The sequence below is a fragment of the Alosa sapidissima genome, chromosome 7, assembly GCF_018492685.1.
Source record: "Alosa sapidissima isolate fAloSap1 chromosome 7, fAloSap1.pri, whole genome shotgun sequence".
In the NCBI taxonomy this organism is placed as follows: Eukaryota; Metazoa; Chordata; class Actinopteri; order Clupeiformes; family Clupeidae; genus Alosa; species Alosa sapidissima.
Window position 1 is genome coordinate 38,482,053 of NC_055963.1, and position 18,655 is coordinate 38,500,707.

Below are 18,655 nucleotides of genomic sequence, written 5' to 3' on the forward strand. Positions count from 1 at the left end.
AGACCGACTGTCAGAGGAGTGGGGTGAGTGGAAAAGTACTGGGGGAACCAGGATGAGAGGATCTCCTCCTTATATGGTTAAGGGAGAGGGGGTGTTATCAAGCTGGTGAGGACTGGACAGGACAGGGATGACGAGGCCACTGTGCCTTATAGCTAGGAAGAGAATAAGATAAGAAGGCCTTATTTCACCAAACTGGAAGGAACCAGAAAAACTTATCTATGCATTACAAAGGATGCATGATGGGAAGATGGCGTGAGAGGGTGGCACTTCTCAAGGGCTGAGGAGTATAAAATATAGTGTATAGCAATCCGTAGGGGAGATCTTGTCGGGGGCCCCAGCTGATGACATCTCCTCCCTATTGCTATCCCTATTGTTACCCCGCAGAAGTTTCAAAGTAGCCTACACCCAGCCTAAGCCTACTTCAGAACACCTCATTGACTGTCTATAGTAGGCTACAACTTCGATTCAATAAAAAGATTTCTAAAGAAAAACATCGCATCATTACTCCTGCCTGGATTCGAACTCGGGACTGCCTGAAAGAACAGACCTGTTCTGGATACACGTGCATTAACCCACTCGACCGTCAGAGAACGCTAGCTGCATCGAGTATTGGGTAAGACTGTACACTGGTTGCTGTGGCACAGCCTTGAGTGACCGAATTCGTTTTTCTTTGTCATATGAACACTGTCATTTTGTTAACATTTTGTTAAGGAGATGCTGTAGGCAAAGGCTATATTTCAACCTTGTTAGTGTAGGTTTCTGGGCAGCATATTTATGTTCTGTTAGCAAGCAAACTTCTCATGACTGCCGACAAAGTAGCCTACTGCCAGCTGACGAAGCTCTCATTTTAAAACATTACTGAGAGACAGGCACTGTACAATCAAGAAATCCTGCCACTGAATACAAAACTATGTTTGACATTATGTACAAAGCTTATAGGCTACAGTGGACTAGCATGTTGCAGGGGCTGCTAAAAACGCAGACAAACGACACACTAAAAAAGCGGCCAATCACAGCCCTTGCTGTCGAGCGCTCCGTCCGGTACGACCATGGAACACCACAGCGGACTTATGCTGCCCCCAAGCGGCTGCAGTTGTACTTACATTTCACGCAGCTGCGTGAATCACGTTTTTCGTGAATGAAGTGTCCATTTTTAACTAGTACCCACTGTACAAGCACACAGAGGGACTCATTAATGTAACATGTTGGCACGAATAAGGATTCTAAAATTAAAACGATCATTGTTTTATGTGGCACTCAATCTTTTTGCCATATATCCAAGGTCCTGTTCTTCATATGTAAGTTTTCAAAAATCGCTATTTTGCAAACGTTAACAGCACATCATTATTGCCTGTTTGCACGAAGGTCGTGTATTTTACATATTTTCATGTCAGATGCCCCGCGAATTGACAGCATAGGCTACCATATCCGACATTTAACTAATGTCCAGCAGCAGCAGAATTTACTACTAATTACAGTGCATGAAAATGCACTGTTCTGTTATCCGAAGTCATCTTCTTCTTCTTCTTCTTCTAATTCTCCTAACCAAAATTTCTGCATCTAACTCAGCTTCGACCGTTTCATGTAGAAACTTCATTCAAACTTTGTAACGTAGGTCTTGAAAAGGACACTTGAGCAATGTATTTTTCACTTTTGTAAACTTTATACTTTTTGAGATATTAGCAAAAAACAAGCTTATTTTCCCCATAGACTTTGCATTGGCACTATGACATCACAATAGGCTAATTAAATTGATTTGCACCTGTATCGACGGCCAGCTGCTCAACTAGGCCCCATCAAAGAGCCAGTTAAACTGATTGCACCTGTATCAACTGCTTTCTGCTCAACTAGGCCAACTCTCTCTGTGTCTCTCCATTCTACAAGGATATAAGGCACATTCCACACTTTCTATCCATTCATCCCCTTCAAACCATTCACTCATCCACTCATTAAACTATCTATCAACATTCATTAAACAATCTGCCTATCAACATCCATTCAACTTTGTCTATCAACATCCATTACACTATCTACATTCAACTTTTAAACTATATACTCTGTCTCAGGCTTTAAGCATACAATCTGGCTCTCTTAAGACTACAGATCCTGTTCAACTATTTCCTCTGTCCACAACTAGGAAACTATTTAAACTACTCAACTATTTAACTGTTCAACCATTTCAACTGTCAGTTGTCATCAAGTCCCATCAACTGTTTCCTCTGCCCACAACTGTTTCCAAATAAAAGTTTGTTTTGCATTTTCATGCACTGGTAATTTCCTTGTGTTAGTTGTGCGATATTCCCCACTCCCCCGCTCCGGGGAGAAGGATCCCCCGGCGGCATGCCTCCTTCCCCTTCTCATCTTCTATGTATGAGACCTTCTCCGCAGCAAGCACAGGCGCCTGCAAAGTATATAGGGTGCCCACTTCCTACACAGTGACATATGATTGACTTGACGTGCAAATGAGCGATAGAAAACTGATAAACGCAAATGAAAGCTAAAAAATTCTCCGACTTTTTTTTTGCGAGCACTCTTGGAAAGATGCCACCCTGGGCGGCTGCCCATAGCCTACTGCCCATATGAAAAGCCGCCCCTAATTTAGGATATGTTGAAAAATATCAAAGTTTACATAGGTTAAACTATGTATGTTTCGCTTAAACTGTATGTTTATTTTGTCCCATATGCCCGATGTTTCATTCATCCGGACCATGAGGGAGGAATTAAACACTATGTCGTCAACCTTTTTTTCCCAATTGAAATCACAATTTATCTAATAGAGAAACACTAAGGATAAGAAAATAAACCACATCCAACATGAACTTTTAATTAAAAAGAAATAGCCTATATGAACAATGTTAAACTTATTATAGCTCATCCTGAGCATCAACAGCTTCTTGATAGCCGCAGTAACGTTAGGCTTTCCCCAGTCTCTCACCTTCGGGATCCTCATGAGATATGTCTCCGGGACCCCCCTGTCCATATGTGGTGCAAAGCTATGGTACTCTGGTTACACACTGTTGTTTCCTTAGTCGATTTCGCAATTTCTTCAAGAAGAAACTGGCATCACTGAAATTCATGGCCTGGTGGACAGCAAGAGCACTGACACCACCAGTCCTCTCCAGCTTGAGTCAGCCCAGGCTCTTCCTACTAAATGACAGGCAGGTCTTGCTCTTTTGCTGCAGCAGCTGCTGCGGCTGCCTCCTCCAGATCTTCAATATCCCATTCTGCCATCATCGTTACTTCTCAGCTTTCTCCAAAGAGCAAGGGCCTAACCTGGTAGCATAGCTTCAAAGAAAGATGGAGGACACTATTTGTACATTCTGGGAGTGGGGTCCCACCCCCTATGGGTGGGTTGAAAACATGCAGAACTAGCTAATTATTTTTTTTGCATCATCGGACGATTTTTTTCCAGGCAGGAAATACAGATATCTCTTGTCTCAGGGGAAAATGAGGGAGAGAAATGTGATCATACGAAAATACTACCAGGTTTCTAATGATTTCTAATGAAAGCTTAATGCCAATCGGCGAAGTATCCCTTAATGTAAACACACACGCAAAAAGTCGGCATGTTCCTTTAAAAACAACACCACATTTGGTGGTTGCAATTGGAAGTTGTAAAGCCTATATTTTTATTTGCTCTTGGGAAGTTAGCTCCAATACCGTGATGCACAGGTCCCCCAAAGCTCAGAATTGTGCTATTGTAAAGTATATTGTGCCTATGAGCACAGACGTGTACTTCTGAAGTCTTCTTTATCTCTGAGGTCTGTGTGGAACTCTTGCAACTATTCACATTGAAATAGACTTTGTTTTTATCATAATTCTGTAGTTGAGGGAATACGATGTACTAAATATCTAAGAACTACTTTAGACAGGTATTTTTTAGTGACCGTGTTTTTTTTTTAATGTGATGCTTTTGATACTCTTGCAGATCCTGCCAGCCTCTTCTCAGCTCTCTGGGACTGGATATGGAATTTCCTCACAGTGACAAGTCGTGTGTGTTATTGCGGAAAGTTCCTGCATGTTTTCTGGAGAGAGAAAACACCAAGTTGCGCCGTGGTAGACTCTCTGTGGTCAAGTCTCTAGTAGAGGTATAAGTTTGCCTGTCATTCAACATTCTAATGCATGATGTATGTGTGTTTTTTTGTTGTTGTTCTAAAAGCCATAGGAAAATTGTAGTTCTCAAAGCTGGATCTTTGTTAGCTCGGGAATCCTTGATGAGCCCGGAATCCTTCATGATTGTGTCACTCTAATCACTAGGGCTGTAACGATATACGATTCGAAAACCGAAATCGCGACATTCATATCCACGATACTGTGTCGCGGTGTGAAAAGGCAGAATCACAACTCAAAAAAAGCAACCCACAACTCCTGCTTTACTTATCGGTAGCCTACGTTGTCCAAAAACAAATAAATAAATAAATAATAATTTCATACCTCTCCTTGCTTTCATTGTAGACTATGTGTGCAACTTTACCAAACAGTATAGAAGTAAACCCCCTCTCCTTGCCCCGCTCTCTCTCGCGCTCCCTCCCTCTCACTCTCCCTCCCTCTCACTCTCCCTCCCTCTCCTGCTCAATGAACACGCGCGACTTAAATAAAACATTCACAATCGTGAAAGCAAGGACGCATAGACGACTAGCTAAATTACTATTAAATCTGCTTAGCATCATTAGCATGCTGCACATATTTGTTTAATACTCTTGCATTGAAGTTGACTGATCATCTCAATACCAACGTTTCCCAAAAGGGCCTGTCCCAAGGAGAACAAGTATTACCTTGAAACTTAAACACACATGGGGAAACTGAACAGTCTAATCAGTAGACTATGATAGTAGCATAATTTGCTAGCTTAGCCTTTGTTTACAATTTTTCCAGGCTTCAACCAGACAGCTAAATTAAAGAGGTAATAAGAGTTGTAATAAAAAATAGTAGGCCTAGGCTATAGACTATAGGCTAATCTGCATAAAGTGTGCTGTCATAAATATCAGTCATTCAGAAAAATATTTTTATATCAGGATATAAAATAATAGATATATTATATTGTAATCCTCTGGTGTTCTAATCTAAAGGAGGCTATTAAAATGTTATTTAATAAAATGTCTAGCCCCCCCCCACCCCCCCCAAAAAAAAATAAAAATAAAAAATCGAAATTCGTATCGAACCGTGGGTCAAACATCGTGATACAAACCGAATCGTAAGGTTGGTGTATCGTTACAGCCCTACTAATCACATACTTCCTAAAATTCATTACGAGCATCAGTTACAGACAGGCAGACAGACAGACATACACCTCATTACAACAGTTGCGGGAGCCTCCAGCTGAGCTATGTGACTCTGCTATGTGACCAGTGACATGGCAACTGCTCCGTGACAGGTTTTTTACAATAACTTCTGTGGGAAAAATTCTGGCAATAAGGCAACACAGCTAGCAGTAAAAAAGGTACCATCTTTAATTACAATCGAGGATAGAAATCACGACTGGGGACATGTTACCAGCAACAAAGTTCCTGCAGCAAATCCAAGTGATCTTATACCGGTTGATTGCACACAATTGACCTGTCGCTAAGCGCCACCCTTAGAACGCTGATGAGCCAATGACAGTCCAGCCTCAACGGGACTCGGACATCAGCTCGGACAACTCCATAGGAAACAACAGGGGGCAGGCATTAAATGACAAATTAATGGTTATTTATGGAGTTTATTAACTCAAAAAACCCCGATGGATAACCATGGTCAAACGTTTTGCATTGGGGACGTGTAATACTGATAGCCGGTACCCCGAGAGGCTAAAAAATGGGGTATATTTTCATCAAAAGTAGCCTACAGGACGTCTCTCGCGTTTGCAACAGCTCACGTAATGTAGGCAACTAAGCCAACAGCGTGGGCACAGGTTCCCTGTTAAATCCCAAGATGAAAATGCTCATTAACCAACTACTATATTCTTACTATGGGCGGTGGTAGTGTAGTGGTTAAGGAGCTGGGCTAGCGTGCAGTAGCCTGAAAGTTGTCGGTTCAATTCCCGGCTTCCACCGTTGTGCCCTTGAGCAAGGCACTTAACCCCAAGTTGCTCCGGGGACAATGTGATCCCTTGTAATATAGCTGACATATGTAAGTCACTTCGGTCAAGAAGTGTCTGCTAAATGTAATGTAATGTAATGTAATGTACTACATCAAATATTAACGTAACCTAACATATCTTAGTATCAATCTTCCACTAGCTAGCTAGCTAGCATTAACGTCAGTGGGATTTGCACGGCTACTCTCCACAACTGCTTGTCACCTTGTATGTATTCTAAAGTTTTGAATACACCCATCCATAGCATAATTAAGTCCCTTTTGATAGCTTCTGGAGGAAAGTAAATCCTTTTATCGACCAAAACGTCCTCAAAGCCTGCTTTCATATACTGTCAGCTGCCATTGTCCACAATGTATTTTTAATCAAGTCTGGTTTGTTTGTCCGAGTTTTCACACGGTAACAATGGGGGGCGGGGCTTAGCGACAGGTGAATTACATTGTGTCTAGACAAAACCATTGCATACAGGCATATAACAATACATGGACATTTCATGGATAAAAACTCACAAAAATGCACAATACCCCATATGCATTTTGTCTCTCCTGCTATTGGAGGCTTGTAGAATTCTGGGGTCTTTGCAGTTTTACTGTTCGAGACTTAGCCTGTGTTCTGTTATTCATTGTTTTACCATCTACAATTAATCATCATTTAATGTACAGCTCTGGAAAAAATTGAGAGACCACTGTACATTTGTCTGATGTCATCCTATGGTTGCGGAGTGACATTCAAATGAGTTGACGGTCATATTCAAATTTGCAGTGGTCTCCTAATTCTTTCCAGAGCTGTGTATCACATAGTCACTTGTCTGACTCAGGGACAGCCCTCACTATCCTAACAATGGATGTTGCATGATCTTCATTAGAGAACCGTTTATGGAAAGAGGAAATGGGATGTATAGAAATGTATGTTGCATTGGAGAGACACTCAAATACTGAGGAACATCAGTTCTTTAGAGCATATTGTACAAAAACTATACATTTTTATTAGGGTTGGGTACGGAACACTGTACTATGGAGTAATTGCTTCACGTCAAATCAAACTGTGCCAAATTTCAGTAATTTTTTTATGTGCATCAGGTCCAAGCTGCCTATCGTTCCTATCGTTACATCCTCGTTTCCTTCAAAAAATTAAAGAGCTGCTTGAACACAAACACTCTGATAACTGATGAAGACGCTATCGCATTGAAATGTTTATCATCAGCACCAGTAAAGCTCGGAATAACTAATTGTGTGCTCCGGTCCTTTTTCTGGGTTCAGTCTTCTGAAGGGCCCGAGAGTTGTGATTAAATTGGCACTTGAGCTCTGTTGTCTTTGCAGGTGTAGTCTGAGCAGTGGTGAGAGATAAAGTTTGTTGATTTTTTGGAAAGTCATAGTGATTAATCATTGTGGTTGCACTAATTCCAACTTGTCAGGACATCACATCCACCATTTCCCTAACAAGAAAAGCAAGGGTTTTCGTACTTGGGTATGTTTTGTGCAGGTAGCCTAAATAGAGGGGACTTCACCGCCTCATCTGTCACAAAACGTTTACACGGACATTAATATTCCAAGTATTGACCATATTAAGAATAACCATATTGTGGATTTAGAGAGTGCATAGTGACCTGGTACAACAAAAGATAAAAAAAGACCCTGAAATTGGGAAACGGTTCAGCCACACTCATCAGTTATGTTTATTGTTGTCAGTTGGATAATAGGTTGTAAAAAGGTTTTTGGAAACAAGTGAGAGAGCGGTATTACTCTTCAAACTATACCAGGGGGGTGGGGGCATGTGATATTCAAAAGCTTTCAACATGCATTCAAAATGCTGTTTTATTCTCTCCTGCTTACTGACTGCAAAATTAGGAGTATCTCCGAGAGCAGATTAAGGTGAGCCACCTCCCTTATTTATTTGAACACTATCAATACATAACACTTCTTTAAACAGGAACTTACAAATCTACATAAAGATTTAATGGTGTGTTGATTATATTGCTAAAATATAGTGTTTTCCATTAGTCGCTGCGTTTGACAAGAAGACTACAGACCACCCTACCACTAACAGTACATAATGTACTAGCATCTCAGGCCTGTCATGGTGAGTCCAGATTACTAATGGTTTTGATGTCTCCTCATATGATGGTGCACATTATTATGTAACGTGTTGTCTGTCATGTCCATGTTGATGTATGTCTATTACTAAGTTATGCTTTGATGAGTCCAAGACAAATTTCCCCATGGGGACATTAAAGTATATTCTATTCTATTTAGGGCTGTCAATCACTTAAAAAATTAATCTAATTTATTACATACTCTGTGATTAATTAATCTAAATTAATCACATGCATCCATTTTTGCTATGAACATCTTAAAAACAAGTTTGGCAGATGAGTGAATCAATGAAGAGCCAAACCAACATTATAGAGTTTAAAGTTCAATGTCTCTCTCTTTTATGATAATTTTCCATTTGGCTCAGGCATCAGCGTAGTGCCTGGTGTCAGATTTTTAGCATGATAAATGTGAATGACTGAAGTTACCACTTACTGTCAGTGACATGTCCAGAGTAGGCTACCATAACATCAAGGTAATGTGTGGAATACTCCCTGTGATTTATCCTTTTTTAATCATTCAAACATGTTGATTTTTATTTACATAATTACTAGGTTGTTGCCTTTTCCAGTAGGTGGCAGTCCAGGATAAGAAATAGAGCAGTTCAAGAAATTAAACTAAACAGTTACACAGTGTGAACGGAAATGTAGTGTGTGAAGTTATTGGAATAGAAATAAATGTAACCACCTTCAACATACTTTTGAAGACATTTTTTCAAGTGTGCAATAAATGTAGTAAATTTAGTAAGGGACTTTGTCTGTTAGTTAGGGTAGGCTCAGCAAAACGTTAGCACAGCCCTAATTCTATTCTATTCTACATCTTTAAACCTGTGTGATTAATAGCATACTTACACTAAACATACATCGGCCCTCCACATTCCTTGGCACCCCTGGTAAAGTTGGTATGAATATGTCATGTTTTGCTCAAAGTCTTACCTCTGCATTAACAAAATAACAGCCTGGTTGGATGTGATAAGGCATTGAAAACAGGTCTGAAAAGCTACAATCATATTTTTGTGAATTCAATTGCTTGGAACAGCAGAAGAAATGCTACATATTATTCCTTCAAAAAGACGCACAATGAGACTTCCGGTGGCGAGCTAGCTGGCATGGCTGCGTAATTTCACAGCTCCGGTATCAGCATTAAAATTCCCCATTTAATTCAGTATTCTATTCACTCAAATCGATTAATATATATACAATAATGAGCGGGGACAAATCCAAGAGAGGAGGAAGGACACAAAATAACGTGGGAAGAGATATAGAGAAAGAGGCTGTAGCCAGCGACATCCTACAGGGTGGAGACTATGAAGGCAACGAAAGTTTGGTGTCAATTCGTGAAGCCGGAGCGAGGTTGTGGCTACAGGAATGGCAACGCTACGAGCTGAACTGAAAAGTGATCTGTTCGTATTTCACAAGTGCTTTGGAGAGGATATAAAAAACAAATTGCCGAATTCATGACAGAAAAATGCAAGATTTGACCGGCCACATAGAAGGACTGGAGAAGAGTGTTACAGAACTGGCGAAGAACATGGCCGATGCAGAGTGGTGGGACATTGGAGTCAAGGGTGCTCTCACTCAACTGCTTTCTAGTCAGAGAGCATTGCAAGAAAAGGTGACCGAGTTGGAAGGACATTTCAGACGCAAAAATATTCGAATTTATGGCATTCCAGAGGATGCAGAGGGCAGCTCCACGGCTGTGTTCGTCGCTAATATGATAGACGAAACTGGGAGATGATCGTACTGGGGCAGTGCACACAGGGCCTTAGCACCGAAACCAGGGGCGTCGCTAGCTATTTAAAACATTCGGGGCTAGAGCCCAGAAGTTAGAGTTCTTTTTTGTCCGGGGGTTTCTCCCCCGAGAGATTTTGAAAAATCGTGCTGATGAACATGCAATTTTAACCTACTTTGAGAATGAAAAGGAAGGCCAATCGTAATGACTCACGTCACGGCATTCTGAATATTTTGATGTTTAAAGACCGTGTAAGGAGAACCAGGCGCGCCTGCAGGTGTACGTCCGTACACACTGTGCGTACCATCAGGCTACTCAACAGCGAGAGCAAATTGTGTGTGTGTGTATTCACACCAAATTGGCCTACCATACCTTCCCAACTATGTACAGTATCCCATTAGCTGCATGCCATCAGGCTATTTACCATTTTCTATTAGCCTACGTAAAGTTAGTGAACACATTATGTTTGAGCAGGAGAGAGAATACGCATGCAGCCACGCAATAGGCTACTTGTTGTTTTCTTTTACTCGGCTATCTATATGGTTATCAGCACACAATGTTGAGCTAATTCACGAACTCAATACTCATCATGGATATCACAAGTTTTAAACAACGAAAACAGAAAGGATGGAGGCAGCAACGCTAGGAGTTATTCCAGATGGACAAGAACAAGGTAGGCAATTGGTGTGCTCATAGACTGTATATATAGAACTGGACAGTGTGCCGTCTGTTAAGAGTGATGCGAGCGTTAGTCCAGAGCCCCCTGGTGGCTGGCTGCAGTACAATGTGTAACTCCGCCCATCCCCATGTATTTCAATGGCCAAGTAGCCAACTTTCCGTGTCACTTTTCTCATCTAAAACTATTTTTGTATCAACAACTTTTTATTCGAAAAAATAGTTTTCAAGATGCTTCAATACACACAATTTTTCTTTTCTCGCTGAAATTATTTTTTTTAATGTTATATTAACAAATCTAAAAGGGCGTGTTTACACCTATGATTGACAGCTGGCTGCAGACACTACCGCGTCATCGCTCACTTATTTTAACACCTGATTTCGACCCTATGATTTCGACACATAATCTAACCTAAATAAGTGTTGCTGTTATTATCATTAGGCTATATCTTATCACAGTCTGACTAAATACATATTGATAGTCATACATTGTGTAGTTGCTGGTAAGAGACATCGTTGTTAGTTGTGACAGATTCTTTGTGAAAAAAGATATGTTCTGTTCTTTCGTAGATGCTAAGTATATTAGCTCATAGCATGCTACATCATGCTAGCATTAGCCAGTTGATAGGTAAAGTAAAAGGGCTCTGCTATATTGATCCGAAGTGACGTTAGCCATAGTCACCATCATTTACAGTCCTACTTGTTTGAAATGGTTTAACGTAACCAGTGATTGCCGCCATCATCGTTGCAACTTCATTTGGATATACTTTGTCACTGGAGAAGGCGATGTAAAGTTTCATTAACGTTAACTCTTACTTAGTTTTGCGAATGGCAAAAAACGCCACCTAGCCTGCTAGGTCGACAACCTCGGTATGCCCATTTATGAATCAGCCCGACAAATAACGTTACTTGTGTTTTAGTGAACACATTATTGGACCATAGCTTAACGTGAGGAGGGATTCAAAGTTAGAAATGGCCAATTTGCTTAGTATGCTCAGAACAGCGGTATCTGAAAATGCGTTAAGGTATCGTTGTTACCTGCGATTGCACTGCTGGAGAAGCATTTTGCATGAGAAATCCTCCCGTAGCATTTTGCGGGGTAAATCCTCCCGTAGACGTACATCATTTCAAAATAATACGTCTAAATTGAAAACTGTGACAACTCATTGATAGGCCCTCTCAATATGTCTGTAATCGTATGCCTCTACCACAGGCTTGCTAGTCTTTCACCAGAGAGGGTGCTCCATTATAAATCAAAAATGTAATACTGCAGCCTTCATGTCAGCTGTAAAAATATGAGAACATGGACCTACTACATCAGGACAGGATACTCTAAACATTTTACACATAATCAGGAAGCTACTTTGCTGTTCAGTGTGTGATTTAAATAAAGTGGTACTACGTTTAAAGAAACATTTTTATTCTTTGTTTCAAGTGCATAAGAAAATACCACATTATGATGGTTATGGTTACCCTTAACAAATACAAAACAATATAATACTTAAAACAGGGATCAATCAATAGCCTAATGAAATAAACAATGAGGGGGGAAAGCAATAATAAATAATAATGCCCATTCAATCAATAATATAATAACAATAACATGGTAAGACTACATTAAGGAGAATATCAATAATAAACAATGTCAAATTAATCAACAGCCTATAATGAAAATAAAACAGTACTACTGCATACAAACCATAATGTATAAGAAGTGCTTAAAAGACCAAAAACTATCACAAGAACGAAGAGCACTGGGCAACTCATTCCACCAACATGGTACCACTGAGGAAAAGAGTCTTGAATTTGACCTAGCGTTTAAGACTGGTCGACACAACAGAAGTTCATCAGAAGACCACAGTGGGCGGTTGGGGATGTATATCTTGATCATTGAATTAAAATAACAAGGAGCAGATCCAGTCAATGTCCTATAGGCCAAAGTGAGAGATTTAAATTTAATTCTGTCTACTGTAGGGAGCCAATGGAGAGTAACTAGGAGAGGAGTTACGATGTGTCCTCTTTGGCTGATTGTGGCATGTTGCAGCATTCTGAATGATAGATCACACAAAATAAATAAAAAACATTCAATATTGATTTAGTATCAACCAATAATTAATCTGATATTAACATTCTTGTAACATCTACATCTTTGTGTAGGCTACAGTTAAATACTAAGCAATGGCCTCTGACTTAAATACCAAGGCAGTTAAATGACCGTGGTATAGTCTACGTGATACACAGGACTACACAGTAAACCCATTTAAAATAGGCAAGGATATGTATTTAATAACATTTGGGGTTGCTCACAGTATACCCACCACTACAACTAACTAACTCTACTACACCACTAGTTAAATGGCGCATTGCAATTTACATTTTGTGTGAGTTCAGGGGCATACAGAAAGTTGAAGTTTGGGTGACATCAATAAAGAAAATAGAAACAAAGGGATGTGTACAGCCTCAAGTATAAATGATGTCACATTAACAGAAGGTTCAGAGCAGAAGCAGACCTTTCTTGGTGCCATGCAAGTTATTGAAAGTCATGTGTTTTCAGAACGTAGTGGTGCTGTGCCATGTCCCATGTATAAGGGGCTTCAGGTTGATCCAGTGACGGTGGGTGATGATGTCAGGGAGATGGATGTCAGGGTACTTGGAGAAAGGGGGAGGACATGCCACCTCAGACCACCCCAGCCAAACATCTTCACGTAGGCATTCCCTTGCTTGCAGACTAATGTAGACCATGGAGACCACCTTGCCGCCACCTCCAGTACATTCAGTCATCACCCATATCTTACCTGCAAAAAGGAAAGTTACAATAAAGTTAGTCAGACAATTTTACAACATTACAAAGCATCTAATCAGGCACTCAACACCACTAGTAATACCAATTAATTAAATATATGTGTGCAATAAACTTCACAGCCTACCTACAATGTTAACTACACATTTAAATATGCGGTGTGAATGTTATTAACTTGCGTCAGCTTGAAAAATAACGTTATCAGTATGACTGATCATGGACGTTAGATGACAAACTAAGGTCTTTCTCAAATGTTCACCGATATCCCTGGGAAGTGACTGGTTCTTGGCGTAGCAGCTAGTGTTTAATGCAGGCGTTTCATTTATCGATCATTCACTTATGCGGTCTACAACTACTGACCTACCGATCTATTTTTTACAGTCTATGCTACCGACCTACCATCACAGAAGTAGCTCTAACAGAGGTGTCGTTAACGTTAGAAAAAATGGCTAGTAGTTACATTAACACGAGGTTGATGAGGTCCATGCTTCACATTACGTTAACGTTAACTTGCGTTGCTTTATCACATCATACCGTTGCTTTATCACATCATATACTGTACTGACTGTCTAGTGTTATTAATCCCCATGTACAGTCAATGGTAACTCCATGTTGGATGGCATACATGATATTTGAAAACAGCAACAACTAATAAAACCAATTATATCATGCATCGACTGTTAAGGGAGCTGTGTGCTAATCTTCACTTCAATGACTAACTTAGCCTCCCGGTAACGTTAATGTAGCTGCTAACGTTAGCATGTAATTCGCTGTCCGCATTTCTGTTGTTAGCTCATTAGTATTCACCATACTAAATTGTCACAGTCTATAATCAACATAATAAGCTCTCTTAGACGTATTTAAGAACACCAATAGACAAAAAAACGTTTCAGTTGATACGCAACACTTACCAGACAAGAACAAACCGATTGTTGTTTGTACTGTTTAGCTAACTCAGTCACAGCCGTAAAATTCATCCAGCCAGCTAGCCTTCAGCGCCGAGTCGACCTGCGTTGTGGAAAGGAGAAGGGGGCGGGTTTCACTTGACAAGGGGCGTGTTTAACTCGCTGAGTGGCAACTGAGTGGGCGTGCCTGACCGCGACTCCTCTTCACTGCGCATGCTTCAACTTTTGCTGCGCAGCCGCACTTCAAATTGGCTCCAAATTTTCCAAGATGGCGTCGCCTCGGCGGCTTCAATTCCATAGAACACTGTAGAATGCAGCCACACTGTCCAGTTCTATATATACAGTCTATGGGTGTGCTTGTCAGAACGTTAGACTGCACTAAAGCCAGACGTCACATACGCTAGAACAAAACTAAAGGTAACTTTAGCCTGTATAGGGCTGTATCAAGTTGTCCAAATGAATAGGTCATTGTAGACGTTGTCGTTGTATTATTGCATGTGGATGTTGTTATGCTATGTAGGCTACTTTTTTGCTGACTGACCAATGCACGGACCTAAAACGGACAAATATTGTTCACGAGTGAATTATTTTTTTTTGCGGGGGGGGGGGGGGGAGGGATGGGTGTGCGTACCATAGCATTAATTCCTGCAGGCGCCCCTGAGGAGAACGTCTCTTCTGCCAAAGTGCACCACATACAACACCCCAAATATCACATTAAAATAGCCTGTAGAATAAACATCGTCATGCACCTCTGTCGTGCACTTGACAGGTGTGAGCGTTCGTCTCGGGATAAACATTTCGGACGTCATCCCCTTCAATTAATGGGCTATGGGTGCCTTGAAAGCAATGCATTTGGGTTGTAGATCACGAACTTTTGCCCAAAGAAAAAGTTCCATTCTGTCAAAATCAAGCCCAACATGCATTGCTTGGAAGCCCCCTACAAACGAGGTCAGGTTTATTTACTGCGCATGTGATTCAATAGTAAATCACGATATATTGAAACTGAGCTGATCGAAATGTCCTCCTGGGTTGCGGGAGATGATGACACACTGAAGAGTTTCCACTTCTTGTCCCTGCTCTGCCCTTTTTTTTTCTCTAAATAAACTTCTAATATCCATTTGTCCTTTTACACTTATTTCGCTAAGGCTAGTTAGTAGAAGCACGAAACAGCAATGCGTAATAGCGTAGAGGAGAATTGAAATTGCAACATTTTGCAACAAATGATTCTAAACCTGCCCAGATCACGTCAGATTGTCTTGCGCTGCTGTTAATGAACACAATGGACACAAAACACAAAAGTCTCTTCTACGGGGCTATTTATTTCATTCACGATTAGAGTTTTTGTTGTTGTTGACGGCCCATAGATCCGGGGCTATCCCCAGAGGATCCGGGGCTATAGCCCCGAATGCCCAGGTCTAACGACGCCACTGACCGAAACCAACTGCAAACGCTCCACCGCACTCTATGGTGGTCTGCTTCCTCCAGTTCTCAGTTAAAGAGAAGATCATATATACCGCCTGGTAGAAAGAAAGAATGTATTTTGACCATGATTGTGCAGAAGAGGAGGAAGGAATTTGCACCGTTAAGAAGGCCTTGAAGGAGAATGGAATATGTTTCCAGACTCCCCTAGCTAGAATGCGAGTTCATTTTAAGACGGGCCCGGTCATGTATAACAACGCGATACAAGCAGTGGAGGATTTGCGAAAGCGTGGGCTTAGCATGGACAAAGTAATTTGTGGGACCAAGACCGAGGGCATTACGGAGGAAATGCTGGCCAGACTGATGCCATGGGAGATGACTGAGACCCGACCCAGTGGAGAGAGGGAGCAGTTCCAGCAACAGGTTCGTGAGAGATTGAAGAAGGTATCGCAGGACGGAGACAGGCCCCGTGGCGGAGGAGGAATGATTTAACTGGTAATAATTCCTCATTGTTGGATTACGTTAACTGCTGATACCTTTACAGTATATCATAGACTGAAAGCCACAAGACTTTTTTTTCCTTGTTGAGGGACCCCACTCTGTGGCCAACACCCCTCATTTGCTAAAGGCAATATTTCACCTTTTTTGTTGGAAGCTCTGTTCAACGCTTTGTATTATAGTTCTTGGAGTTTTCTTATTTTTTTTCTTTATCTTTTCGTTGATTGTTTGAGGGCATGGGGGTACAACATTACAAAGGTAAACTCAATGCTTTATCAGTACTATAACGTACTCTCTCTGAATGTGAATGGGCTAAATAATCCAATTAAATGCAGTAAAATGATAGCTAAAATTAAAACGGAGAAGATCAACATAGCATTTTGGCAGGAGACTCACTTATCAGAAGTGGAACACGAAAAGTTAAAAAAGCTAGGCTTACAGAAAGGTGTTTGATTTATTCGCATCAGAAACTTTTGGAACACTAATCTGTGCAGGAGATTTTAATATGCTGCTTAATCCTCTGTTTAAGCAGTATATTAAAGACAGAATTGAAATGCATATCTATAGGGGGAGAGGAATATAGAGTGAGTCTATATTCAGACGATGTACTAGTTACGTTAAGGGACCCAGGTTCTGGCCTGCCCGTACTGATGAAAATGCTGGAAACATATGGAACATACTCAGGATATGTTCCTAACGTACAGAAAACCCAGGCTATTGCATTCAGTTACACCCCCCCACAAGAATTTATTGAGAAATACAATTTTTAAATTTAAGTACTTGGGAGTGTATTTACCTAAAGACCAATCACAGTTATTTGATGTTAATTATAATCACATAAACAAAAAGATACACAATGATTTTAATAGGTGGGGACTTCTTCCTCTTGACTTTGGTGATAGAATCAGATCAGTTAAAATTAATATTCTCCCCAGATTATTATATCTTTTTCTATCACTTCCAAACGAAATTCCGCTAAAACAGTTTAGAGAATGGAATAAGTATATATCGCGATTCATTTGGAACAATAGGGGTAAAATGATCTACCCTTCAGTTACCAAGGGAGAGGGGAGGGCATGGCCCTGTCAACGTATCAACTTAGTTGAGGCCTCTTGTATGCTGGTGTAACCCATTGTATGAAGCCAGATGGAAGACTATAGAGGTTTCTCTAACAAATACACCAATCCAGGCATTGATAGGCTGTGTTGATAGGGAGAGAGAAATATTGCAAATAGAAAGTCAGTGGGTGAATCTTTTACTAAAAATATGGGTAGAAGTTGTTCGACACTTCTAACTACAGAGAGAGGTCAAACTGCTTAGATGGCCGGCATATGACCCTGACTACATGTCGGCATTGATTGACCGTAGATACAGACAATGTTTGTATTCTGGTATCACCTGTTTATGCAAGATAACTAAGAACTGGGAGCTTGTAAGTTTTGACTACCTTTGCCAGACATATGGGTTGAGTAAGCAGGACTTTTTCAGGTATCTACAACTTTGTGACTATTTTTGGAAAATGATTAAAGGATCTAATCCAAGAGAGTTACTGTTATTCAATTATTTGCTCATGCCTATAATTCTGGAGCTACTAAAGGACTAATAAGCAAGCTGTGTTATGACATCACATCACTGAAAAAGGACTCCACAGACTATGTGAAGGAACGCTGGGAAAAAGCTGGACATTGAAATTACTGAGGACATATGGCTGAATGTTTGGAGAATACAATTCAATTTCAATTTAATTCAATTCAATTCAATTTATTGTGCTTATATAGCGCCAAAACATTACACATGTATCATGGCGCTTTACAGAATGTAGGCAATCAGAGAAAAAGAAAAGAGGGAGAAAAGAAAAGGAAGAAAGAAGGAAGGCCCATGGGTAACAGGGGCGAGGAAAAACTCCCTAGAATTGGAGATACATATAGGAAGAAACCTCGAGCAGATCCACGACTCAAGGGCCTGACCCATCTGCCTAGGGTCAATACGGACCGTAAGGTCTGTAAACAATGACAAATGCTTATGACAGTCAGGTGTGGAGAATAGGACATGGTGTTTAAAGCACCTGAGGTCAAAGTTACAAGAGGTGGGATGATCAGGGGCGGAGCTTGAGGGGGTGCGGCACGCCCCCGGCCCCGCAGGGGCCCGGTGCGAGGGCACCCCTCCCCCACCTCCGGGTAAGGTGGGACGGGCCTCTCCCACGGCACAAGGCCGGAGGAGCTAAGATCATGCAAACGGTTTCTTTTCAATCATTTTCAGCAGAGTGGGACGTATTAGGCTTATAGGTTGCCCCAGTCAGGACGAGTTATGACTCACGGTTGCTGAAAAGTTTTGAAATTTACTTTGATGATTTAGTAGGTGTAAAATATTTAATAAAATGTTCTGCTGTATGACTGGCTTTATTTTAACTCTCATATTGAACTTTACGACGTGCAAATTTACAAAATTGGATTGTCTCCTACAG

The 18,655-nt window shown here is 40.8% G+C and overlaps 1 protein-coding gene across 3 annotated transcripts in view; it reads left to right on the forward strand.

The window, feature by feature from the left end:
- Positions 1-18,655, forward strand: part of mlh3 (mutL homolog 3 (E. coli)) — a 60,156-nt gene that overhangs the window by 35,845 nt on the left and 5,656 nt on the right. For 2 of the 3 annotated variants that reach the window (XM_042098205.1, XM_042098204.1), the window contains exons 7-9: positions 3,929-4,088; positions 7,921-7,944; positions 8,074-8,152. In XM_042098205.1, coding sequence (XP_041954139.1) covers positions 3,929-4,088; positions 7,921-7,944; positions 8,074-8,152 — 263 coding nt within the window. Of the gene's footprint in view, positions 1-3,928; positions 4,089-7,920; positions 7,945-8,073; positions 8,153-18,655 lie in introns of those variants that run through there. The other variant, XM_042098206.1, reaches the window with a different exon arrangement.